General features: G+C 43.8%; 2 protein-coding genes across 6 annotated transcripts; both read left to right on the top strand.

Annotated features, from left to right (window-relative positions):
- The first annotated feature begins 474 nt into the window (after positions 1 to 474).
- Positions 475 to 19422, top strand: LOC145419253 (uncharacterized). Of its 5 annotated transcripts, none has more exons than XM_080298040.1 (21): positions 486 to 1251; positions 2213 to 2321; positions 2611 to 2773; positions 4514 to 4706; positions 5454 to 5550; positions 6614 to 6675; positions 6941 to 7055; positions 7292 to 7353; positions 8063 to 8126; positions 9208 to 9269; positions 9535 to 9649; positions 9886 to 9947; positions 10624 to 10720; positions 10809 to 10870; positions 11004 to 11106; positions 12781 to 12845; positions 13905 to 15894; positions 15976 to 16035; positions 17884 to 17964; positions 18552 to 18617; positions 18933 to 19422. In XM_080298040.1, the coding sequence occupies exons 2-21, from the start codon at positions 2219 to 2221 to the stop codon at positions 19163 to 19165; spliced, it is 3855 nt and encodes a 1284-aa protein (XP_080154166.1). In that variant the 5' UTR covers positions 486 to 1251; positions 2213 to 2218; the 3' UTR covers positions 19166 to 19422. The 5 variants fall into 5 exon arrangements, with proteins under 5 accessions (XP_080154168.1, XP_080154166.1, XP_080154167.1 ...); XM_080298041.1 differs by having other exon boundaries at positions 8030 to 8126; positions 10657 to 10720; XM_080298039.1 differs by having other exon boundaries at positions 8030 to 8126.
- A 2564-nt stretch (positions 19423 to 21986) lies between these two features.
- On the top strand, positions 21987 to 25408 carry LOC113015265 (uncharacterized). Its single transcript, XM_080294850.1, has 3 exons — positions 21987 to 23775; positions 24246 to 24607; positions 24716 to 25408. Exons 1-3 carry the CDS (start codon positions 22065 to 22067, stop codon positions 25406 to 25408), a joined length of 2766 nt encoding a protein of 921 aa, XP_080150976.1. The 5' UTR covers positions 21987 to 22064.
- The last annotated feature ends 1285 nt before the right edge of the window (positions 25409 to 26693 follow it).

Below are 26693 nucleotides of genomic sequence, written 5' to 3'. Positions count from 1 at the left end.
GAAAAGAGTGGCTGAAGAACCCAGACGACCGATTACTCGGGCGTATGCTCGGGCTCTTCTAGAAGCCCAAAACAACGTGGCTGATGGAAGCAACCTGAGAAATGAAGAAGTGTCAGGAAACCCTGAAGGAACCTCTGAAAGGGAAAACCCTGAATCCCTCTGATAGGTTTGTAGCTTGAACCCATCTGCTGGAATGTTGAAGACAATATAATTACACAGCAAAGCAAGACACAAGTAGGCAAAGTTCTTCATGGTACTCGTGCACGGGAGAGAACCGGACAAACGCCGTTCCTTCGCTTGGCCCCAGTTGCTCTCGTCCGTCCTCCCGTACCACTGTCCTTTTATTGAGGTTACATGAATATGCATAGGTTCATTAACATATGACGTCTACATACACACAAAGAGTACCTTGCCTGTGTGTGTGTGTGTGTGTGTGTGTGTTTGTTTTTTGTTTTAGGAGGACAATTTTCAAGACAAATCAAAGAGCTATGAGGACCCTCTGTTACATGAGGACATTTTGCTGTCCTCATAAAATTGACCTTTTAAAATGGTTTCTGGGCATGTTTTAATACCCAAAAAGTGTTTTTCTCAAAAGTCTTTGTAAACCAAAAACTTGACATATGTTGTATATTTGTGTGTCCGCCACTGACCCCTGTCGGTTGGAGTTGTCCCTGCATGCCGCACACACAAGCGCGGGAAATTATACACGAGCGCGGGAAATTATACACATGGCGCGAAATTGGAAGCTGCGCATGCGCATTTTAACATTACCCATTTACACCATTGATATTTACATCAATGATTTAGACCGACTGATTGATGGATGAATAGGAAGCGCCCAATTTTGGCAGAGTTTTGACACGCTTTGGAGAAAAGGTAAGAAGGTAATTATAAAACTTTTAAAAGACGGACGTTCTGACAGACACAGTGCTTCAAAGTAGGCACAGCCGTGGTGAGGCGGCAGGTGAGGGAACAACGAGGTACGGTGGAAAGCATACGGCGGAGAGCGCACCGCGGGGACCGGACCACGACGAGCGGAGAGCGCACCGCGGGGACCGGACCACGACGAGCGGACGGCGGAGAGCGCACCGCGGGGACCGGACCACGACGAGGTGAGGACGGCAGAGCGGGCCGGAGCACGCGGAACGGTTCACGGAGGTCACAGCAACACGCTGGTCGGGGATTCCCGGACTGTCCCAAGCACCGGGATGGTTTTTTTTACCCTGGCCTAATCTCATCACTTGTTTCAAGGTAAGAAATTACACAAGTGTGTGATGTTTCACTGAGTTTGAAAGAAGGCCTTTTTCACTACAAGATCACTACACTTGTTTAATGTAAAATGGCTGCTACTACTACAACTACTATAAGTACTACTTCTGTAACTAGTAACTACTACCTATTGTACTAATGGTAGGAGTAGTTGTAGTAGATGCAGTTGTACTAGCAGTAGTACTCACACCTGTCTTTTTTGTGGTAGTTGGAGCTGTTTTCCTCCTGTTCTGTTCTGAGATGATTATTTAAGATATTAAAAGATGATCTTTGCCCAAATACCAAGGAAACATTGGAAGGCAAATACAAATAAACTTTTTTAGATTCATGAAATTTAATTGAGACAGTATTGATGTCACTCTGCACACATTTGTTTATAAAATATTGTAAAAAAACCAAACACCACATTTGTTTTGCTCTCTTATAGTTGTGTTGATGAAGCACATTATTCCTGAGAGATCTAAAGCTTAGTTTGACAGACAGGTTTAGGCTAAGTCAGAGTTAGGCTTTAGTTAAATTAGGACATTTAAGTATCTTTAATATCTGCAAGTGCATGCTTTCTGTTAAAACAACTCAGACATCAGCCTTGTCTGTGTCTGTTATGTGAATGTAATGAAAGCATAGAACTCAATTGAAACAGTTTCAGTATCCATGCTATTAGTGAAATAAGAAAAATTGGGTGGAGCATGTCAGAAACTTGACTTAATCAACACAGGTGGAACACAGTCAAGTTAATCTGCACAAATACAGCCTCGCCCCCATCCATTTATCTGTTAACCAGAATCCCTCCAGCACTCATCACCAAACTAAAATAACCTTAAACTAATAATATGCTAACATGGGGGGGGGGGGGGGGTGCTTCTCATTCAGCTTTACTAATGCCCTTGTAAGCATAAAGGCTTGAAGTTTTGATGTGGTTTACATTTTTATCTTATTTCCTTAGAAAATCATGTCACGGAGAACTACTCCCCTTCAGGATGCCATTAATCACATCCTTGCAAGAAGAGACAAGAATTCAATGTTAGAAATCAAATTTATTAATTCAGTTAAAGGTGAGTGACTTTGACACACTGCAGGCTAGACTGAGGGGTTACACATCACCAGTGGTGACCTGTACAAACATCAATATAAATTAAAATGAAAGGTATTTTAATAATAATTTAGTTATTAGCGAGCCTGGCTATTTATGTTTTCTGCACTTGGACATGTTTTCTTTATTATATATGTAGAATTGAAAAAAGCACAACATTGCATACTTGTTATTTACAGATATACATATTTAATGAATTGATTATTTGCAGTGCTGCCACACCTGTGTCTCTAATATGGTTGTTTCTTCAGGTCGTGGCATCTTCACTTTAGCCAATTTCAAACAAGGAGACTTCGTGGTCGAGTATAGAGGGGAGCTTATTGATGCAACTGAAGCTGAACACAGACGTAACCTGTACCCCAGCGCATGTTCAGTCTTCATGTTTGACTTCATATGGAAGCAGAAGACATTGTGGTAAATTCAAAATGACTGAATGTTTACATTTCTATTGCAAGGTCAGGATTTCTGAAGCAAACATCTCATATTGCTCTTTAACGAGTCCTTACCTCTGGTACCCGGCCCCGTCAGTCCCCAGAATCTATAGAAGGGGGAGTGACGGACCCGTGGAATAGCGGGATCTCATTCTTACTAAGGCTCCGTCATTTCCCGGTGACCCTGTGGTCCCCGGGAACTCTCGGTACTGGGGACTGACGGGACTCCCACATATGCTGAGGGCCCGTTAGTCCCCGTATTCAGCCTGTGTGTGCCTTCTCTAATACACACTCACGGGCGTAATGTACGGGGTTAGAGGGGTAATAATATAAGCCTACATCTTACAGCTAAGACAGTGTGCTCACGCTGCTGTGAAGATTTAAAATATAATATAGAGATAGAGAAAATAATAAGAGAAAATTCAAATGGCCAGGGCTGAATGAGCGCCCATGTGTCTGTGCGCATTTGGCACATGTGGACACGGAGACCCGTGCACTGTTATACTGTGTCCAAAACTACTGTATAATATGTACAATGCCAAAATAGTACATGTCAAGTGTTCTCTGCCTGTGAGGTAGGTAGATGGCTTGATGGATCGGTGAAAAACCTTTCAACACAAAAAATAAAGAACATTTCATTAATCATTCAGATAAATTAAATGCATTATACAGAAATGAAATAACAAAAATATACACTTCAGTAAAGCCACTTTTGTCTAAACTATCATTTATCCTAGTTTTAGTTTTACATTCATTAGTTTTTGAATCAGAGGTGAGTAATTTCAAACAACAAAGATGAAATAAACTGTGGTCTACCTTGCATTTTTTACACTTTCTGTAACAATTAAATTTTTAAAGTATACATTTTAGAGTTTACAAATATTTTAATAAAGACTTTAACCAAGGATTTTCTTTTACAAAGAATTATTTTCCTTAAATTAAACCAAACATATTTACACTAGTTTTAAGATTTAACCAAGGATTTGGGGTAATTACTTTTAGTATTAATTAACATAAGTGTGGGAAACACTATCTACATAAACAATCTTTTCAAACTTAAACATTTTAATATCAATATAATTTTTTAAACTTAAATGCAGTAACTATTTCCCAAAGCATAAATACATTTCCACAATTGAGCTTCCATATTTCCCAAACATATAAGCAGCAAATATGAGTCCGAGCTTACCGATAGCCCGTCTAACTCAAAGTCTTCCTCACAGTGGAAAGTGGATTGTGCTTGGTTTGCTGTCCTCTCAGTATGTCACACTCGGGTCAAATGACTGCTGCATGCATTTTAAGGTCTACTAGGCACGCCCGCCCTTGATTGCTCTAATTCAACTCACCTGGCAGAGCAGTGCACACCAGGCTGCGCTTAGCTGTAGATTGCACAAGGTCTAATCAGTGGCCACGCGCAAGCAGCAGCACAGAGCAGGTAGTGGGCAAGAGGAGGAAGAGAAGAGAAGAGTAACAGCCACACCTACTAGGTCAGCGCAACAGTACAACAAAACCACGTTTAAGCTCTAAGCACAAGTAGAAGCGCAAACACTTATCTCAGTCAGAAAGCAACGCGTCCTTGACTGATGGACGCAGTTATAAACTATGCATTTAACAACTAAACTTGTATTGGATGTTGTGTTTGTGTTGGTGCTTAAAAATTATAGTATAGTTCATAGGCGTGTCACTATAAATGTTTGTTTGATGTATGTTTCCAAATTTGCAGTATTGATGGAGCACTTGAAGATGGGTCATTTGGGCGACTAGTAAACGATGAACACAGGACACCAAATTGCAGAATGAAGTTGATTGAAGCAGAAGGGAAGCCACATCTCTGCCTTTTTGCACTGAAGGAAATTGCGGCAGGAAGTGAAATTACTTATGACTATGGTGGGAAAGAATGGCCCTGGCGGAAAAAGGTGGGTCATTTAAAAAAAAATTTCCCCTATGAATTGTTGTTTAAAACCTACATATCTAGATGTCACAATTAGGGATGCAACTAACGATTATTTCAATAATCGATTAGTTGTTTCAGCCCTAGTCACGATATTTAAATGTCCTCTTGGTGGTATTCAATCTGGTTTAACTAAATCTTGAATTTGTATGACTTTCCCAAGTGATGATTGCAAGCTTATCTGTTTTGTGTCCCCTTAACAAGTGCGTTTTACTGAGTGGCCACACACTGGAGGTGAAACAGTGAAAGCATCAGTTTGAGCTCAGATGTCATTATGAGGCTGATGGACAGTGTCCTTGTAAACCTTGGGTTTTTCTGTGTCAGACATATACATGCACCTTTTACTCACAGTCACTTTAGCTTCTTAGTATTGTCTTACTTTGGCTTCACTTAACTAGGTAAGGGTTAATCACTCTGTTTCCTTGCAGTTAGGGTGAGAGTTAGAACTGTATTTAACTGAAGGTGAAACAGAAAATGCTTAACTATGTGTGTGTGTGTCTGACACAGACAAACTCAAGGTATGTGAGAACACTGTCCTGACATCTGAGCTCAAACTGAGTCTTTCATTGTTTCATCTCCAGTGTTTGGCATACTCAGAAAAACACATGGGTTGAGGGGACACTGGTTAGAAAAGACCACTCGTAGTGGATTAAATACATTTCCACTGTAGCTGCCAGATGTTTACAATATTTGTTCTACTTTTCATACCCAGCTAAAGATCGCAAGCATCCCTTCTGGTCAACAGTGTGTTGCAGAGCCTATTGCCCATGACGTGGAGCACCATGTGATCTCTACAGACTCATTCACAGGTGAGTCCCTGCTTGAGTAAGCACCAGTGTTGAGAAGGTTACTTTTAAAATGTATTCCATTACAGAATACATGCCCCAAAATGTATTCTGTAACGTATTCCGTTGCGTTACTCAATGACGGTAACGTATTCTGAATACTTTGGATTACTTAATATATTATCATGCCTTTTACAACAACGTGAATTTGTTGCTGTGTGATTTATTACTATTACTGAAGGTCCGCGACTCCGAACTGTAGTAAAGGGACCTCTGACTAATACGGCGGGGTCCCTGTCGGCTCGTAGCTGAAAAATAGCTTTACTTTGTTGTGTGGGTCAACTTTTCTTGCGAGAGACAGAGAGAGGCGTTGAAAGGCTGCTCCAACGGAACTTATTGTTTTCGGAGGAAAACACGAACACGGTGTACAGTCGAGTCTAAATAGCTTACTTACAGCTGGGCTGTCAGGCTCTCTTCTTGGCTGCAGTGGTTATTATTATATTTACATGCTTCCAGCTCTCGTTTTTCCTCGACGACAACTCGTACCTTTCTACTCCCCTTTTTCTCCCTCCTAGCGCTCACAGACCCATAACGTGTATGGCAGTGCATTCTCCCTGCAGCACGGACTACACTGCCCATGATGCTACATTCTTTAGAGCTATGCTTGTAGCATTCTGCCTGTTAGCTTAGCACAACAACAACGAAAAGGCGCTCTCTCTCACCCAGGAAACACACAGTCGCAGAGAGAGAGAGAGAGCATCGCCCTGTAACCATGGCAACCGTAACGCTGCCGCCTGGAACAACAGCACGTAGCTGTCAAACAAAACCCAAACAGTCCTGACCCGCGACAATATGAAACAGGGAAGTACCCCAGTGTAATCCATTTATTTCAACAAAGTAACTGTATTCTGAATACCACCTTTTTAAACGGTAACTGTAACGGAATACAGTTACTCATATTTTGTATTCTAAATACGTAACGGCGGTACATGTATTCCGTTACTCCCCAACACTGGTAAGCACTACCTGTTAAACCCTGGGGTCTTGCAAAGCACTATGCCTCCATGTCTTGTGTTCTCTTCTACAGACAGAGAATTAAGAGCAGAGTGTCAGTCATCTAGACCTACAGCAGACAACTCTGAGCATGAGGTTAGCATGGATTCATCTGTTTACTAAAGATTGTATCAATGTGTAGTTTGGTAAATAGTGTGGTTTGTAAAGATCATGTTTATCAATTGATTACAATTATACTGCATGTACAGTCTTTAAACCATTGTAAGTACAGGTAGTCATCATTTAACATTGCATTTCCCTCTCAACATCATTTGGGTGTTTTAAGGTTTGACTGAGAGTGTCCCTCTTGATCAGATGGACACTGTACCATTGATGCTTGTTCATCTTTGCATCTTTTTAGGTGCATTCTGTTGGAGGTCAGCGTGGCACTTCTTCTCTGAAAGAGTTAATTGGTGAAGTTGGTGTCCAGTATCAGGAGTTGTCACCCCAAGCGTTCTCAGAAGAACTTACCAGTGGTCAGTTTTGAGTAAATGTTGTTAACTTCTGGCAATGCATGACATGCCTGAAGGTTTGCTGCATGAAAAATGTGCCAGTATTGGGACATTTCTGATGATTCTATAGTGTCTTGATGGATATTTTGAGAGTAGAATTGTAACAGTCAGGGATGTGAATTGATTGCGTTATGTGTAGATGTGTTTTTTTTGACTTAACGAAAGTCAAGCACTGAATCTCCTTATGTTCCCTTGTACAGAGAGCAAATCGAAAGAGGTGCCACAATCATCCAGAGCTGTGCCTAACGACTCTGCTTGTGAGGTGAGTTGAAATTGACCTTTGTTTTAAAATTGACCAATGGTTAGAAGTGTTATGGTGTTTACATGAAACCCCATTTTGAGTATTTTAGCAAACATCTGGCAGCGGTTGTGGAAATGTCCTCTATTTAGAACAGGAGGTCTTTTCTAACCACAGCGTCCCCTTAACAAGTGTGTTTTTCTGAGTGGCCACACACTGGAGGTGAAACAGTGAAAGCATCAGTTTGAGCTCAGATGTCATTATGAGGCTGATGGACAGTGTCCTTGTAAACCTTGGGTTTTTCTGTGTCAGACATATACATGCACCTTTTACTCACAGTCACTTTAGCTTCTTAGTATTGTCTTACTTTGGCTTCACTTAACTAGGTAAGGGTTAATCACTCTGTTTCCTTGCAGTTAGGGTGAGAGTTAGAACTGTATTTAACTGAAGGTGAAACAGAAAATGCTTAACTATGTGTGTGTGTGTCTGACACAGACAAACTCAAGGTATGTGAGAACACTGTCCTGACATCTGAGCTCAAACTGAGTCTTTCATTGTTTCATCTCCAGTGTTTGGCATACTCAGAAAAACACACGGGTTGAGGGGACACTGGTTAGAAAAGACCACTCGTAGTGGATTAAATACATTTCCACTGTAGCTGCCAGATGTTTACAATATTTGTTCTACTTTTCATACCCAGCTAAAGATCGCAAGCATCCCTTCTGGTCAACAGTGTGTTGCAGAGCCTATTGCCCATGACGTGGAGCACCATGTGATCTCTACAGACTCATTCACAGGTGAGTCCCTGCTTGAGTAAGCACTACCTGTTACAGTTTTTGCCCGTTGCTTGAACACTATAAACCCATGCTTAGACTAAAGTAACACAACGTGAAGCTGTTGTTACCATACCTCAAACACATGTACCCCTACCTTAAACAAAAGCGCTGCTTTGCACCCCAGTTCCAATCATGCAACACACCTACTCCTTTAGGCAACACACATGGTCCTGCATGCTACACTCTATTTCATACATAAGACACTTCGCTCACAAAATGAAATCTCAGGGTGCCATTCGGAAAACACATGTATCCAAAATACAAAACACATCGGGTAATTGCAACCACTCAAATACACACCTGAAGGCACCTACTTGCAAAACCGAACACCAATTAGCCAACTACAAAAAGCCCTCAGCGTAGCCATTCCAAGAACTTTGCAAGCATGGATGGAGGGAGAGCAAGAGGATATTTACCCCGGTGCCTGGCGGGAGAGGACATTGCTTGCGATGTTGATGAGGTCCTGTGGCCAGACCCCAACAGACGGCGGGATCCATGAGCCCACGTATGCACAATTGTCATGGTTTTTTGTGTTTACAGTATAGTGTGTTGTCTATTGCAGTACTATTGTGTTGTTGTTGTTTTATTCGCTTTACCTGTATTCATGGTACTTCAATGTGCAGTATTGAGTAGGTCTATTTGCGTTTATGGTCGTTTGGAAATGTGTCCCCTGTAAATGTGCCTTCTGTATAAACAATGGAAATCAAGGACTGCAGTGTTTTATGTACAGCAGACTAGTGTGTTCCCCCTGATCTGTGAGTGTTTGCATATGATGCAAGTATGTGTCATTTTGTCAACAGAGTTACATTTTGACAAAGGAATGTCAGGTTTTGACAGCAGAGTTTAGGCTTTGGGAGTAGAGTTTCAATTTGGCACAGATGTGAATGGTATATTTCCCAGTGTTGTGTCATGTGTACTTGTGTGTACAGTTTTGGCACAGCGAGCGGGGTTTTGCAAAATGTGTTCAAGCAGTGGGCAAAAACTGTAAACCCTGGGGTCTTGCAAAGCACTATGCCTCCATGTCTTGTGTTCTCTTCTACAGACAGAGAATTAAGAGCAGAGTGTCAGTCATCTAGACCTACAGCAGACAACTCTGAGCATGAGGTTAGCATGGATTCATCTGTTTACTAAAGATTGTATCAATGTGTAGTTTGGTAAATAGTGTGGTTTGTAAAGATCATGTTTATCAATTGATTACAATTATACTGCATGTACAGTCTTTAAACCATTGTAAGTACAGGTAGTCATCATTTAACATTGCATTTCCCTCTCAACATCATTTGGGTGTTTTAAGGTTTGACTGAGAGTGTCCCTCTTGATCAGATGGACACTGTACCATTGATGCTTGTTCATCTTTGCATCTTTTTAGGTGCATTCTGTTGGAGGTCAGCGTGGCACTTCTTCTCTGAAAGAGTTAATTGGTGAAGTTGGTGTCCAGTATCAGGAGTTGTCACCCCAAGCGTTCTCAGAAGAACTTACCAGTGGTCAGTTTTGAGTAAATGTTGTTAACTTCTGGCAATGCATGACATGCCTGAAGGTTTGCTGCATGAAAAATGTGCCAGTATTGGGACATTTCTGATGATTCTATAGTGTCTTGATGGATATTTTGAGAGTAGAATTGTAACAGTCAGGGATGTGAATTGATTGCGTTATGTGTAGATGTGTTTTTTTTGACTTAACGAAAGTCAAGCACTGAATCTCCTTATGTTCCCTTGTACAGAGAGCAAATCGAAAGAGGTGCCACAATCATCCAGAGCTGTGCCTAACGACTCTGCTTGTGAGGTGAGTTGAAATTGACCTTTGTTTTAAAATTGACCAATGGTTAGAAGTGTTATGGTGTTTACATGAAACCCCATTTTGAGTATTTTAGCAAACATCTGGCAGCGGTGGTGGAAATGTCCTCTATTTAGAACAGGAGGTCTTTTCTAACCACAGTGTCCCCTTAACAAGTGTGTTTTACTGAGTGGCCACACACTGGAGGTGAAACAGTGAAAGCAACAGTTTGAGCTCAGATGTCATTATGAGGCTGATGGACAGTGTCCTTGTAAACCTTGGGTTTTTCTGTGTCAGACATATACATGCACCTTTTACTCACAGTCACTTTAGCTTCTTAGTATTGTCTTACTTTGGCTTCACTTAACTAGGTAAGGGTTAATCACTCTGTTTCCTTGCAGTTAGGGTGAGAGTTAGAACTGTATTTAACTGAAGGTGAAACAGAAAATGCTTAACTATGTGTGTGTGTGTCTGACACAGACAAACTCAAGGTATGTGAGAACACTGTCCTGACATCTGAGCTCAAACTGAGTCTTTCATTGTTTCATCTCCAGTGTTTGGCATACTCAGAAAAACACATGGGTTGAGGGGACACTGGTTAGAAAAGACCACTCGTAGTGGATTAAATACATTTCCACTGTAGCTGCCAGATGTTTACAATATTTGTTCTACTTTTCATACCCAGCTAAAGATCGCAAGCATCCCTTCTGGTCAACAGTGTGTTGCAGAGCCTATTGCCCATGACGTGGAGCACCATGTGATCTCTACAGACTCATTCACAGGTGAGTCCCTGCTTGAGTAAGCACTACCTGTTAAACCCTGGGGTCTTGCAAAGCACTATGCCTCCATGTCTTGTGTTCTCTTCTACAGACAGAGAATTAAGAGCAGAGTGTCAGTCATCTAGACCTACAGCAGACAACTCTGAGCATGAGGTTAGCATGGATTCATCTGTTTACTAAAGATTGTATCAATGTGTAGTTTGGTAAATAGTGTGGTTTGTAAAGATCATAAAATATTTGGGTAACAATGTTTTATGTTTCATTTCATGTTTTTAATTTTTTCCAGTGTACAATTCATAGGCTGGTATTTGAATCGGTGAAACTTGACAAATGCGGGATATGCCATTCACCTTTGACAGCTATCAGATGGCACGGTCTAAGATGCAAGCGTAAGTGTATTATTTATCTTGTGTTAATTAATGCATTTTTTCACTATACCCTAAGTTACCATGAGTCAGGTCTACATTTTCATATGTAAAGAATAAAAAAAATCACTTCAAAGTTTTATCAATTCAAACCATTGCAATGATACACAGTGTAATGGCAGATACTATCACATATCATGCATTTGAGTTTGTCTGCTTAGTGTGGCAGAGAACAGAGAACATACTGTAATAATGTATATTGCCCTCTTACTCTTTGTTGATTAGACTGTTGAACTTTACAACTTTAAATCTTTGTTTCACTCTTTCAACATCAAGCTCATATAAGCTAAATGAGCATCTCACCGCGCGCAAGGCATGCCGGTCCGGGTCAAGGGTCACGACTACCCAGCATGCATTGTAAACAGTAAACACGGCCGCGTGTGATAGCGATATTGAATATTTTGAGCGTCCTAACGTCAATGTTTTAAAAGAATTTGGTACGAAACGGGGATACAGTGCTGCTGGGAAGAGAAAGAAAGAACTCGTGGCCCTCGCTTGGGCGTTTTCACTACAAAAAGCCCCTATAGTTTTAACAAAACAGCAGGAGCGGGAGGCTATGCTACCTTGGATATAAGTCTCTGCTCGAGATCGAGACTGACAGTTGTCAGATGACAATTCCAGATCCCTTAGAGCTGAGAGAAGGTTGGTACAATGAATCGACAGCTGCAAATAAACTTTCACTTTCAAAGCCTCATATCCGGAGCCATCAGCCTCTGTGGTGCCCGGAGACGCTCGTGCGGGGTTTGGCCACTGACGTCTGGCAACCCTGGCACAGCACTTCCCCGTAGGCCTATATCCATGGATGTATTAAAAGAACCAAGCCTATATCTGACAGAGAAATATAATTCAGCCTTTACATCGTGGGTAGTGGTGTACTCTGACCCGGCCGCGCCGTGCATGCGTACTGACAATGCTGATTTAGCTTATTTGTGATGTTACAATGCAAAAACCACAGTTCCTGATTTGATCTGTTATATAAAGATAAAGCAAAATGCACAAATGTTTAATTATATTTAAGAGAGTATCAACATGTATGAAGTAAACTGCCCTCAAGTCTGTTTGTCATTCTGTAATTACACATATACACACAAACTTGGAAGATGATGTTTTAATGATAATAAACCCGTTGAGTAAACATTGCATCAAACTTGCAAACTTCTTACAATGTCAATATAGGAAGCCCAGTAAGGTACTGGGTCTGATTAATCCAGACCTATTCCAATAGATCAATCAGGCAATTTGCAATACAAATGCTTGATGGTGTCTCTACACGTTTTCAATGACTTTTTAGTAGAAGTCCTTTTCATCTCAATCCTTATTAATTAATGTAGGATAAACATTTTAGCTTTTCTGTTTCTCACTAGATCATTCTGCCAGAAGTCTTTGAGCCAAGAATGCATTCTGAAACATGGCCTATGTGGCCCATAATGAGTAGTTTGGTCAGGTCAATTTAAGATAATATATATATATCTGCTTTTTATTCTGAATTATGCGTTGGTTTTAAATTTACTTTATGCTTGTTTATATTTAGTGGTCTTAGTGAATATAATTTGTGACGTGTGGGATCGCTACTTTTTAAATTATAACTTAATGAATCATCGGTTGTTGTCTAATGCTGTGGTTTCTTTGTATTTGTAGAATGCCGTTGTGTGTGGCATAAGATCTGCCTCCAGACATCTTCAGAAGACTGGGATATGTCCGACGTAAGTGTACAGTGAAATTCAACCTGGAAAGACTCAGATATGGAGAAAGAATTAGACATGCTTTATTGAACATTAAATATTTGGCGGTCAGACCCCGGCGGGAAAACTGTTGATAAAAGCATTGCTGATTGAAGTAGGAGGTCTTCCCCCGGGGTCTGGACACTGGTGGTGGTATGGAGGCAGGGGGCAAGCATGGGGGTGCAGGGGTGGTGGAGGGATGCGAGGCCGAGCTATGGGTGAAAGAGCTTAAATGCCCGGATGCTGAATGGAGGCGTAGGTGCGAGGGAGCTCCGGATTGGCTGTGACGTAGTGAGCAGCTGAAGGGAGTTGAGATGATGATGATGGAGACGATGTGCAGGTGTGTCTCCCAGGTTGAATTTAAGCAGGCTTCATTATAATATAGTTAATATTGACGTAGATGCAGTTCGTGAAGATTGCCACATGTTGCTTGCTCTTCCTTTTTCTTTCATCACAAAATTATAAGGATAATCAGTTTTGTAAGTGTTGTCTCAGATAGAGAATTGAAAGCAGATAGATTTTGGACTGGATAGAGTGTAGAAGTTATGTGAGAGAGGCCAGAAATAAATAAACACATTGTAAAAATATTACTTAGATTTTATTATAATCCTTTGTATGAAATTGTTTTGTTTTTTTTACAATCTAGTCTCAAAGGTTTTACAAATTTTGATCTGTGGGGGTCATTGTGGGAGGGGCTCTGGGACCAGGTTAGGGCTAGTGTCTTAGTTTTTTTGTTTTGTGTTTGTTTTTTTGTTAATGTCATTGTTCAAAAAATATAAATTGAATATTAGAAATGGGACAAATATCAAAAAAAGTACTGAATCGATCACAGATTGCAAATTGATCAAGCAGAATCAAAATACTTGCACAAAATACATATCTGCTGCACATTTTCTTCTTTAAATCAGGAGGTATTTCTTAGTACTTTTAAGACCTCTAGAGACTTTGGTTTACGTCCCGAGCTCTGTGACGTGAACAATTTAGCATTTATCCTTCCCATGTTTATTTCTATTATTTAATCTATGCTGTATTTACGAACAGGGTGATGTCTCATCTGATGAAGAATACATCCCAAATTCTGCATCAGATTCAGAAAGCTCAGGAACAGAGTTGTCTATTGAGTTACCTGGACCATCAAAAAACTCCCATGCTGCTAGCATGCCTGATTTATGCGTTACTTTTGCTGAAAAAGAACAGACCATGGATGTTAAGAACAACTTTGAGCACATTTTGAATGATCTTGAAACTACTGATGATCTTCATCCCGACCAAGAACCAGACAGCTCAGAGTCATGCCAGCAGAAAACAAAAGATGCATGTAGCGAAAAGAGTACTGTGGATATGCTGTGCCAAAATGAATCCCCAACCAAGTCAACAAAATTAATCAAAAGCACAGTCAATTTTTGTTTTGTATGTGGAAAACCTCAAACAAAATTTGCACGTCATCTGGAGACGCATGAAAATGAAAATGCTGAAGTCGCCCAGGTGCTTCAGTTACCCAAATCATCAAAGGACAGAAAAGTTAATCTTGAAAGGTTACGAAACCTTGGTAACTTCAAGCACAACTCTGCTGTTAAAACCACAGGATCAGGTTGTCTTAAAGTGAAAAGGATCTCAAAAAAGAGCAGCAGCAGCGCTGAGACATACGAGTACTGCTTATACTGTAAGGGTATGATATCCAGAAAAGAAGTTTCTCGGCATATGAAAAGATGTGCTTTAAGACCAGAGAATAATGCTGAAGAGAAGCTGAAAGATAGAGTCTTTGGTATAGCATCTACTCAATCCACAATGTCTCAGCCAATTTCAAGTGAACTCTACTCAGTACTGGGCAAGATGCACAAGGATGATGTGTCTAGTGCAATAAGGAATGATCATTATATTATGCAGTTGGCTCAGTCTCTTTTTAATAAGCATGGAAGTGACAGATCAAAGCATGAGTATATAAGACAGAAAGTAAGGGAACTTGGGAGATTACTTGTGACTTTGCGTCACACAACAAGAATCCATAATATGGAAGAGGCAATAAAACCAGCCAACTTCTTTATTCTTACTAATGCTGTCAAGAGAGTTTCAGGTTTTGATACTGAAACCAGCACATTCAAAGCCCCAAGTTTGGCCCTGAAGCTTGGACATTCTCTCAGAAAAATAAGTGATATTATCATGTGTCGTGCTCTCATGGAAGAGGATCAAGAGGCGATCGATTCAATCAGGAGGTTTCACACACTTCATGAAACAAAGTGGTCTGAATTAGTTTCCCATTCAGCCTTATCAAACCTGAGTGAGGCAAAATACAACAAGGTCGACAGCCTTCCACTGACCAGAGATGTTCAGAAGCTGCAGTTATATCTTGGTCAGCAAGTGGAATCGGCTAGGGAGAAACTAGGTGATAACCCAACAGTAGGAACTTATGCAGCACTAGCAAAGGTGATCCTTTGTCAAGTGATTTTGTTCAATAGGAGGAGGGAAGGTGAAGTAGCACGTATGACTGTCAAAAATTTTGAAGATCGTGACATGTCCAAACTAAACGATGACATCAGCTCTGGGCTTACAGAAGTTGAGAAAAGGCTTTGCCAACAGTTTGCCAGAGTGGAACTGAAGGGGAAAAAAGGACGAAAGGTGGCTGTGATCCTGACTTCTGATATGACCGATAACCTGTCACTCCTCGTTAGTAAGAGGAAAGAGTGCGGGGTATCTGAAAACAATATGTACCTTTTCGCCATTCCTTGTAGTGATGGTCACTACAGAGGGCAGTTTGGTCAGTTTGCAGATGCTTGCGGAGCTGAACATCCTCAGAACCTCAGATCAACTAACCTTCGCAAACAGATTGCCACGATAAGCCAAGTCATGAACTTGAAAGATAATGAACTAGACCAGCTGGCCGATTTCCTCGGCCATGACATTAGGGTCCATAGAGAATACTATCGACTGCCCCAATCAACAATTCAGCTGGCTAAGATCTCCAAGTTGCTCATGGCCATGGAGAAGGGAAGTGTGAAGGATATTCAAGGAAAAACTCTGGATGAAATTGGTGGTATGCATGGTTTATATGTTGTTAAATCGGCTTGGTATTTGTGAATATGGTTGGTCTAATAACATTTTTTCAATTTTATAGATGACATAGATGGGATGGCTACTGGATCACAGCAACTCCCTGATGCTTCCACATTGCGAGGTACTGAAATTATTGTATTCTGTGTTATAGACTTTGCAGTTGTATTGATAAAATATTTAAAATTTACATTTTATATATATATTTTAGATAATGTTATTGCAGTTCTGTTTGTACTTTGCTGTGTAGTTAATACCATTTACAGTGAGGAAAGTAAGTATTTGCTATTTTGCAAGTTCTCCCACTTAGAAATCATGGAGGGATCTGAAATTTTCAGCGTTGGTACATGTCCACTGTGAGAGACAGAATCTAAAAGAAAATTCCGGAAATCACAATGTATGATTTTATTAAAATATTTTTGTATATTACTGCTTAAAATAAGTATTTGAACACTTGCTTATCATGCAGATTTCTGACCCTCAAAGACCTGTTATTCTGCTTTTAAACAGTCCAACTACACTCTGCTCATGATTCTAATTTAGCAGCACCTGTTTGATGCCGTTAGCTTTCATAAAGACACATGTGCACCCCACAATCTGTCAAAAGTGTTGCAGCAACATGAGTAAAACCAAAGAGCTGTCCAACGACACAAGAGACAAAACTTTAGACCTTCACAAAGCTGGAAAGGGCTCCAGAGACACTGCCAAGCAGCTCGGTGCGCGACAGTGCGTGTGCACGCATGTGCGTGTGCGCGATGGAGTGCGTGCGCGATGGAGCGCGTGCAGGTGACTGTGCGTACCCTCTGCAAGACTCCTGCAGGCGCCCCTGAATGGAAGAGGCTAATGTCTTCCTCGGACTGGAGCCCCACGTAAGATCTCAGCTCGTGGGGTGTCAGTGATGCTAAGAAAGGTGAAGAATCAGCCCAGAACTACACGGGACGAGCTGGTCAATGACCTGAAGAGAGCTGGGACCACCGTTGGCAAGGCTACTATTAGTAATACACTGAGACGTCATGGTTTAAAATCATTCATTACACTGAAGGTTCCCCTTCTTAAGCCAACCCATGTCCAGGCCCGTCTGAAGTTTGCCAGGGACCATCTGGATGATCCAGAGTCATGGGAGAAAGTCCTGTGGTCAGATGAGACCAAAATAAAACTTTTTGGCCTAAACTCCATTGTTGGGGTTTGGAGGAAGAAGAAGGATGAGTCTCATCCCAATAATACCATCCTACAGTGACGCATGAGGGTGGAAACATCATGCGCTGGGCTGTTTTTCTGCACAGGGGACAGGACCACTGCACTGTATTAAGGAGAAGATAAACGGGGACATGGATTGTGAGATTTTGGGCCAAAACGTCCTTCCCTCAGTCAGAGCATTGAAGATGGGTTCTGGCTGGGTCTTTCAACAAGACAAAGACCTGAAGCACTCAGCCAGGAAAACCAAAGAGTGGCTCCGTAAGAGGCATTTCAAGGTTCTGGAGTGGCCTCACTAGTCTCCAGACCTCAGTCCAATAGAAAATCTGTGGATGGAGTTAAAAGTCTGTGTTGGCCCAAAACATGACAGATCTACAGAAGATCTGTGTGGAGGAGTGGGTCAAAAGACCTTCTGCAATGTGTGCAAACCTGGTGAAGAACTGCAGGAACTGTTGGGCCGCTGTAATTGTTAACAAAGGCAATATTAATATAGTTTGACTCAAGTGTTCAAATACTTATTTTACAAAGAAATATACAAAAAACTTGTTATAAAATCATACAATGTGATTTCCGGAATTTTCTTTTAGATTATGTCTCTCACAGTGGACATGTAGCTATGATGAAAATTTCAGAGCCCTCCATGATTTCTAAGTGGGAGAACTCGCAAAATAGCAGGGTGTTCAAATACTTACTTTCCTCACTGTATGTATTATATATATATATATATATATATATATATATATATAATTTATTTATTTATTTTTTTTTTTTTTGCTAGAAAAATCTATCAATGACAATGAAGAAATATTAACTTCTGTGACTTCTGATTTGCCTCACTTCTCCGAGACTGCAGCTCAAGGTACATTTTCAATGCTGTACTCAAAGTTTGCCCAACATATCTTATGTAATGAGCTGGGATCTGTGAGTTAGTCTTGTTCAGAGACAAATCCAGTGAAATGTGCAGTAACGTATTTTAACAGCGCACATCACGTATGATAAAGATGCTCTCTTGTTTCATTAATGCCACTTGCATCTCTGTTTTTCATTGCATTAAAAATGAAATCAGACTTTACTATTAACACTACTATGCTGATTACGATAACCTGGGATTGTGTATAGAACAATATTACTAACCATCAGTACATTTTTACATGGTCAATTGTTAGTAGTTCCATTCCTAATTGTGACACTAATGCTTTATGAGTAGTATTTTGATGCTTCATCAGTTTTGGCCAAGCAAGATTTGGCCTGTGCAAAATCTACATCATTTCCCAGTAAACTTATTACCCAAGGTATTGTTGACTTCATCCAGTTCAGCACCATTGCCATGTGTATAGTTAGTATAATAGAACTGGCTGTCACTGTCCCCTCTGTGCCCATGGTGTTTGATTGGTAGGCAGAAAGCCTCTTTAAGCCCATACATTTATACTGTGCAATATTTTTTAGATGACCAGGGGAATGATGCCTGTGTGACTTCTGGTTCACCTCCTGTCCCTGACTCAGTTACTAAAGGTATGATCTAAATCAGATGCCATGTCCATCACTAGGCACTATGTGCAGTCAACACCAACATCATGTGGTTAGACATTATATAACATATAAAGAAGCTGAATGTATTTTGTGCTTACCAAGCAGTGTGATGAACTATCATGTTAATGAAAACAATCAAACTTTATATTTTATCAGGTCTACAGTCTATTTATTATCTCACACAATTTGTTTAGACAAGTACCAGCTTGTTTTCACAGTTTTGAACACCATCTCTACCTACAAGTGCATCTCACATGATCTTTTTAAACTTCAAATTTGTTTTGTTTTATTGAACAGGTTTATGTGTTTCATCAAGGCGGTGTGTGAAGAGACCATGGTCTGAGGAGGAGATAGGAGCGGTGATGAAACATATGAAGCCTTTTATTGAAAACGGTATCACTGTCACCAACCAGCAGTGTCTGAAGTGCAAAGAAAAGGAACAACCTATCTTGGAGACGAGATCTATTCAAAACATTCGAGATTTTGTGCGCAACAGAGGACTGGCCTTTAAAAAAAAAAATAAATGTTAAACACTAAATGCACTTTTTGACAGTCTGAGCCTTTACCTTTCTGGGCCTGATTTCAAGGTTAGTGTTCTCCATTCAAAAAGTATGTAGTTGACTTCACTGTGCTCACAGGCAGTGTTTTGTTTTGATGTGTGGTTAGCCTGAGTCTTTTAATGCCAGGATTCACTTTTATTTTCCTTCAATAATTGTTACAATGCTGTCCTTTTAAGGAATTGATTATTGAGTTGGTTATATTAAATATAATTCAGTAATTCAACAAATGTGTTGTGTGTTGATATAAGTCTTATGTATAAGTCATGGTGTCAGCCCGACTCACCCCTGGTGTGCAAAGGTGCTTTTTTATTGGTCAGCCACTCAGTGCCAGTTTCTTCAGGACAATGAAAAACTCTATAATACATAGTTTGTTCTAGTTGATGCAAGCACTGTTGTGTTATGGTCACCGGTTCGATCCCTGGGCTCTCTGTCCTGGTCATTGTGTCCTTGGGAAAGACACTTTACCCTACTTGCCTACTGGTGTTGGCCAGAGGGGCCGATGGCGCGATATGGCAGCCTCGCTTCTGTCAGACTGCCCCAGGGCAGCTGTGGCTACAACTGTAGCTGCCTCCACCAGTGTGTGGATGTGAGAGTGAATGAATAGTGGTATTGTAAAGCGCTTTGGGTGCCTTGAAAAGCGCTATATAAATCCAATCCATTATTATTATTATTATTATTATGCTTCTAGTTGTTTTAATGACACTTTGACCACCTGTTAGTAGATCACAACAGATATGATCTGTGGTGTTTTATGTAAGCTTGTATGTCAGATTGTAATGCTCATCAGAGAAAACCAAAATATAGTCTTTTTATTATTTTTTTTAATTTATTCATCCATCCATCCATCTTCAACCGCTTATCCGAGGCCGGGTCGCAGGGGCAGCAGCCTAAGCAAATTTATTCAATTTTACTATAATGATGTATCAGTCACAGTCTTATAATACACCTTCTTTTCTAAGAAGGTTATACTTAGTGCATGTGTGAGTATATGTACAGTGAACTGGCTTTACACACCATGTGTCCTTTTAAACCAGATTTACTCAGTGTGTGTGTGTACAGTAGACTGGCTTTACACACCATGTGTCCCTTCAGAACAGACTATACTTTGTGTATATGTATGATGACATCACTGACCTTGTACACCAGACTGTCCTTATAGACCGAGCTACAGAAAAGTCTCTACAAACCACCAGAATGTCTGAAAAAATAGCCTTTTTTATATCTCAGTCGAGCAAAGAAAATGTTTAAATTTTAAGTTGTGTATAGGTTTGCTGATTTTTTTCATGATTTTTGATATGCATATTGTAGCTCTAGCACCTCTGGAACCCGGTGTCCCCATAGCCCTATGTCCAGTCTGATTTGCCAAAAATTTCAGAAATTGTCCCTCTAACCCAAGAAACGGGTATGTGTGTGTGTGTGTGTGTGTGTGTGTGTGTGTGTGTGTGTGTGTGAGTTACAAAACTCTAAGCATATATAAGTAAATATTTCTAAGCATAAATGACAATCAACAATACAAACTCTAACATTCCCCCGTTTTTGACCTTTATGCTAGAAAAGTTCCCAGTTATGAATACCTCATGTCTGACAGTTTCAATGCAAACATTTTTATACTCAGCATATGTCAAATCACCCTAAATTATTGTAAAGATACACAGTTTAACAAATGTATTAGCAGTTATCCCATTCATTGAGCTCATCTCATGGCAAACTGCATCTTACGAGCAACCAAAGAAATTGCTGATTTAATAGTGAAACTAAGAAAGTAACATTTTCAAAAACATCTCAGCTTGGTGGTGTTTTCTCCGGGTGTGCAAATCACATGTCTCTCTGCAGGGTGGTTTGAGTTCTGCAGGGCGTCATGAATGTCTCTTCCAGTTGTTTCATTGTCCATAGGACCAGAGTCCAAATGTATGTAGAATAAACATTCAAACATACCAGTTGGTTTTGTTGTTTGTCAACATGGGTCTCAGCTATTTCCAAAGTTGCAGACCTCTCAGCACTCTAGTTTTATGGCCTCCCATTACCTCACTTCAGGCCTTCGTCCTGTGAGGGGGATATTTATGACTCCTTCATTGTCCATACTCTGCAGAAAACACCTCTGTGGAAAGGGTGCAGGGTTGTCTTACTGCTGTTATGATCCCAGCAGTTCATAGGAAACTGCTGTTATCACCACCATAGCTTCTGGTTCCTGTGCTTTCACAGAATCATGATGTCATCCTCGAACTCCTTCTGCGCTGTCGATGGAGCTTGGCACGCTCCCCTCATCCCTCGAGTTTTCATGTTCCAACGCTGCTGAAGGTTTAACCCTGATGCACCCGCCAGGGGGAGAGCGGCGGGGTCGGGGGATGCGGGTCCCCCGCGGAGGGAGGGAGGGAGGAGGTTGGGGTCGCGAGATCCCCCCCCCCCCCGATGGGATGGGGATGGGATAGGAGGGCGGGCTCGGGGGATGCGGGTCCCCCGCCGAGGGAGGGAGGAGGTTGTGGTCGCGAGATCCCCCCCGATGGGATGGGATGGGATGGGATAGGATGGGATGGCGGGGTCGGGGGATGCGGGTCCCCCGCGGAGGGAGGGAGGGAGGGAGGAGGTTGGGGTCGCGAGATCCCCCCCCGATGGGATGGGGATGGGATGGGATGGGAGGGCGGGCTCGGGGGATGCGGGTCCCCCGCCGAGGGAGGGAGGGAGGGAGGGAGGAGGTTGGGGTCGCGAGATCCCCCCCGATGGGATGGGGATGGGATGGGATGGGATTGGGGAGAGAGAGAGAGAGAGAGAGAGAGAGAGAGAGAGATATAAAGTCTTGTAAAAAGGTGGTCGAGAAACACCCCGGCGAAAGCAGAAGAACACGAAGAAGAAGAAGAAGAAGAAGAAGATAATGTCACGCACTAGACCGTGGGAGCCAAAGAGCACTAAGGTCGGTGGTACAGGCGGATCGCAATCGCCAGCGGTGTCCTCCTCCTCCTCCTCATCCTCCTCCTCCCGCTCACCATCACCGTCGCCATCGCCATCGCATTTGGCGTACGCTGCGTGGTCGGCTCCGGTGGCTCCGTTGTTGCGACCGGCCACGTTTCGCTATCGAGGGCTAGGGGTCGAGGAAGACCAAGAGCAGCGGCAGCAGCGGCAGCAGCGGCAGCAGCGGCAGCAGCAGCAGCAGCAGCAGCTACAGGAGAACTTGGAGGAGGACGAGAGCAAGGAAGAGGAGCAAGAGGCCGAGGGGGACGACAACGACGACCCGACGGCCCGAACGCTCGCAGACGACGAGGAGGAGGAGAGCCACTCGGAGGATCAGGAGGACGAAAACGATGGGGTGGGTAGTTGCGAGGAAGACGATCGCGGTTACGAAATGGCGTCGCAACTCTGCCAGGACGGCGGCTCGCAAGGCGAGTCGAACCGCCGAGAGGGAGAGGAAGAAGAAGCAGGCGCCGACCCACCGGGGCGGGGGACTCGGGAGATTTGGCAAGAGGACGACGCCGGCCGCGCTGCAGGTGGCGTTCATGATCCTGGGCGCGATCGCGGCCGCGGCGCTGTCGGTGAAACTCGCGACGCTGATGTAGCCGACGATTACGACTACGACGATGACGAAGAAGACAAAGACTATGAAGAAGAAGAAGAAGAAGAAGAGGAAGAAGAAGAAGAAGAAGAAGAAGAAGACGTCCTCGCCGATGATGATGATGATGATGATGAAGAAGAAAAAGAAGAAGACAAAGACTATGAAGAAGAAGAAAAAGAAAAAGAAGAAGAAGAAGAAAAAGAAGAAGAAGAAGAAGACAAAGACAAAGACTATGAAGAAGAAGAAGAAGAAGAAGAAAAAGAAGACATCCTCGCCAATGATGAAGAAGAAGAAGAAGAAGAAGAAAAAGAAGAAGAAGAAGACAAAGACAAAGACTATGAAGAAGAAGAAGAAGAAGAAGAAAAAGAAGACATCCTCGCCAATGATGATGAAGAAGAAGAAGAAGAAGACGTCCTCGCTGATGAGTATAACGATGACGATGAAGAAGACAAAGACTATGAAGAAGAAGAAGAAGAAGAAGAAGAAGAATTAGAAGAAGAAGAAGAAGAAGAAGAAGACGACGACCTCGACCCGCCGGGACGAGGCCCCACCGAAGAGGCCGTGGCGGCGGCGCGAGACGAGGCCTCCGCGTTCATGGCCTACTTCCCGCCGGAGATAGAGGACTCGGTGATCGCCATGACCAACCTGGAAGCGGGCAGGCGCAGGCCCGCCATCGACGGATGGAAGCCCATGGGCCGCGTCGAGTTCCGAGCCTACCTGGGGCTGCTCGTGCTCGCCGGCGTGTACAGGTGTCGGGGAGAGGCCTGCGAGAGCCTGTGGGACGCCGAGAGCGGCAGGTCCGTGTTCAGAGCCACGATGCCGCTCAAGACCTTTCGAGCCTACTCGAGCGCGCTGCGCTTCGACGACAGGGAGACCAGAAGGGCCGGGCGAGGCGAAGGCGAGGGCGAGGGCGATAGCTGCTACGACAAACTGGCCCCCATCAGAGCCGTGTGGGACGAGTGGTGCGCGAGGTTGCCCGCCATGTACCGCCCGGGACCGGAGGTCACCGTCGACGAGAGACTGGTGCCGTTCAGAGGTACGTACGTACTATGTGGTGTGTGTGTGTGTGTGTGACTGGGGGAAGAGAGGAGGAATAGGAGCGGGAATGACGAAAACGGGCTAGCTCGCTGCTCTGTTGCATACTCGTGTTGGGTTCCGCGTTTGTGCTGCTTTCGCATGACTCTTTATGTCTATGAAGCTATGAAGCTATGAAGTCTATGACTCTTTATGTCTTTATGTCTATGAAGCTATGAAGCTATGAAGTCTATGACTCTTTATGTCTTTATGTCTATGAAGCTATGAAGCTATGAAGTCTATGACTCTTTATGTCTTTGTATCTATGAAGCGCCTTGAGGCGACTTTTGTTGTGATTTGGCGCTATATAAATAAAATTGAATTGAATTGAATGTCTTCTCCTTGCGTTTCTGCCCCAATCTCCCCCACGCTTTCCCATATCTCTCTCTCTCTCTCTCTCTCTCTCTCTCTCTCTCTCCATCCATCCATCAGGACGGTGTCCGTTCAGACAGTACATGCCCAGCAAGCCGGCCAGGTACGGTATCAAGATATGGGTGGCGTGCGACGCGCGTTCCAGCTACGCGTGGAAGATGCAAGTCTACACCGGCAAGCCCGACAAGCGCGGCCCTCCCGAAAAGCACCTGGCCACTCGAGTGGTCGTGGACCTCACCGAGGGACTGACTCCGGGACGCAACGTCACGTGCGACAACTTTTTCACCTCGCGCGAGCTCGCCGATAGGCTCTATCGCGAGAGAGGCCACACCGTGCTGGGCACTCTGCGGTCGAACAGACCCGAGATCCCCAGAGAGCTGCGCTGCGTCAAGGGCAGGGCCGTGGGCTCCGTCGAATCCGTGGTACTCGGCGGCTCCGCGGAACGAGGGGGAGGAAGAGGAGGACGAGAAGGAGGAGGACGAGGAGGAGGAGGGCCCGACACGATCATCCTCTCCTACGTGGCCAAGAAGAACAAGAACGTGCTGCTCCTCACCACAGCTCCTCGTTATTACCACCATCGCTCCGGCCCCGAGTCCCGGCCTAGCCGCCGCATCAGCAACAGCAGCAGCAACAGCAGCGGCGGCAGCAGCAACAGAAGCGGCGCGAAACCGCCCTTGGTGCTGCATTACAACCGCACCAAGGGAGGAGTGGACAACCTGGACAAGGTCGTGAGCACGTACAGCTGCAGGAGAAAGACCCGCAGGTGGCCCGTGGCCCTTTTCCACAACATGGTCGACGTGGCGGCCTACAACGCGTTCGTGCTGTGGAGGGAAATTCACCCCGACTGGATGCCGGGCAAGCTCAACAGACGACGGCTCTTCCTCGAGCGACTGGGCAAAGCGCTCGCGCGCCCCATGCTCGAAGCCAGGGCGGCTTTAGCGCGAGGACCGGGAGGAGGAGGAGGAGGCAGAGTCGCGGCCCGAGGCGCTACCGCCGAGGCAGCCTCTAACAACAACGCTACGCCACCCGACTCCTCTCCGGTCAAGAGGCGCAGGTGCCGCGTGTGTCCCAGGAGCAAAGACGTCAAGACCAAGATCCTGTGCCGCGAGTGCCGAGCGCACGTGTGTACAAACTGCGCCGTCACGTACTGTCCCAACTGCGCCGCTTCTTCTTCTTCTTCTTCTTCCCGCGACGCCGCTCCCCGGACGCCACCGACGCCGTGATAACACAAGCGCCCCAACGGTGGTCCCCTAGCGACCCCCCCCCCCCACCCCACCCCACCCCACCCTATCATCATCATCATCATCATCATCACAATATATGCCCCCGGGGGGTCCTAGTGACCCCAAACCTATCATCATCATCATCATCATCATCACATATGCCCCCCCCCCCCCCCCCGGGGGGGTCCTAGTGACCCCAAACCTATCATCATCATCATCATCATCACATATGCCCCCCGGGGGGGTCCTAGTGACCCCAAACCTATCATCATCATCATCATCATCACATATGCCCCCCCGGGGGGGTCCTAGTGACCCCAAACCTATCATCATCATCATCATCACATATGCCCGAGGGGGTCGCTAGGACCCCCACCCTAATCATCATAAAACACACATACCCCCCCCCCCCAGGGGGTTACCAAGACCCCCCATCGCCACCACCACCATCATCAGGATCATCATCATCATCACACACACACACACACACACACACACACACACACACACTCATCATCATCATCATCACACACACACACACACACACACACACACACACACACACACACACACACACACACCTCGGGGGGTCACCACGACCCACGCCCCGAGAACAGGCGGGCGCACAAGGGTTAAGCGGAAACAAGCGCCTCGACGCCAAAGCTTTCCTCACGCTGTAAAAAAATATACAGCCACAGGGGGGCGTTTTAAAAACGCACCCCCCTGTCGTGGGCGGCCCTAATGGCATTACCCCTGTCGTGGGTGGCCCTAATGGCATTACCCGATCCTCCTAGTTGAAATACCTGCGTTTTCACGCAGGCTCTATGGCGCGCGACCAGCAGAGGCCGCCTGGTACGCCGCATAGAGAGAGAGAGAGAGAGAGAGAGAGAGAGAGAGAGAGAGAGAGAAATGCCTTGTTTGAGAAAAAAGTTGAGATAACTCACCTACAAATGCGCAAGGTTAAAGCAGTGAAACTTAACATACACCTGTTGTTAAATGATAAAGTTTATCCACTACTAACAAATAAACTTTCTGTTTCTTGTTCACGTTTAGACAATAAAGATGAGCTGAAGCTCAGCCACCGACTAAGCTTTTTCATTTAAAGCCAAAATGCTCTGTATGGACATTAGACAGCTCATGTACAATTTGAAAGCCTCAGCCTTTTTACGCTTTCCTATTCCTAACTTTTCTACATCACTTTATTTTGGAAAAGCAGATGGCTGCCCTCCCTCGGCCTGGTTTTGCTGGTGGAGGTTTCTTCCTGTTTAAAAAGGTTTCTTTCTTC

This window comes from Astatotilapia calliptera, chromosome 3, assembly GCF_964374335.1.
Source record: "Astatotilapia calliptera chromosome 3, fAstCal68.1, whole genome shotgun sequence".
NCBI classification, from domain to species: domain Eukaryota; kingdom Metazoa; phylum Chordata; class Actinopteri; order Cichliformes; family Cichlidae; genus Astatotilapia; species Astatotilapia calliptera.
The sequence above is the reverse complement of the archived record's forward strand: the minus strand, read 5'-3'. Positions and strand labels throughout refer to the sequence as shown.

Coding starts and splice junctions, on each gene's coding strand:
- LOC113015265 (XM_080294850.1), top strand. CDS start 22,065: ATGTCACGCACTAGACCGTGGGAGCCAAAGAGCACTAAGGTCGGTGGT. Junction 23,776..24,245: donor GAGACTGGTGCCGTTCAGAG/GTACGTACGTAC, acceptor TCCATCCATCAG/GACGGTGTCCGTTCAGACAG. Junction 24,608..24,715: donor TGGGCTCCGTCGAATCCGTG/GTACTCGGCGGC, acceptor GTGGCCAAGAAG/AACAAGAACGTGCTGCTCCT.
- LOC145419253 (XM_080298039.1), top strand. CDS start 2,219: ATGTCACGGAGAACTACTCCCCTTCAGGATGCCATTAATCACATCCTT. Junction 7,354..8,029: donor CTAACGACTCTGCTTGTGAG/GTGAGTTGAAAT, acceptor TTTCATACCCAG/CTAAAGATCGCAAGCATCCC. Junction 10,721..10,808: donor CTCTACAGACTCATTCACAG/GTGAGTCCCTGC, acceptor TCTCTTCTACAG/ACAGAGAATTAAGAGCAGAG.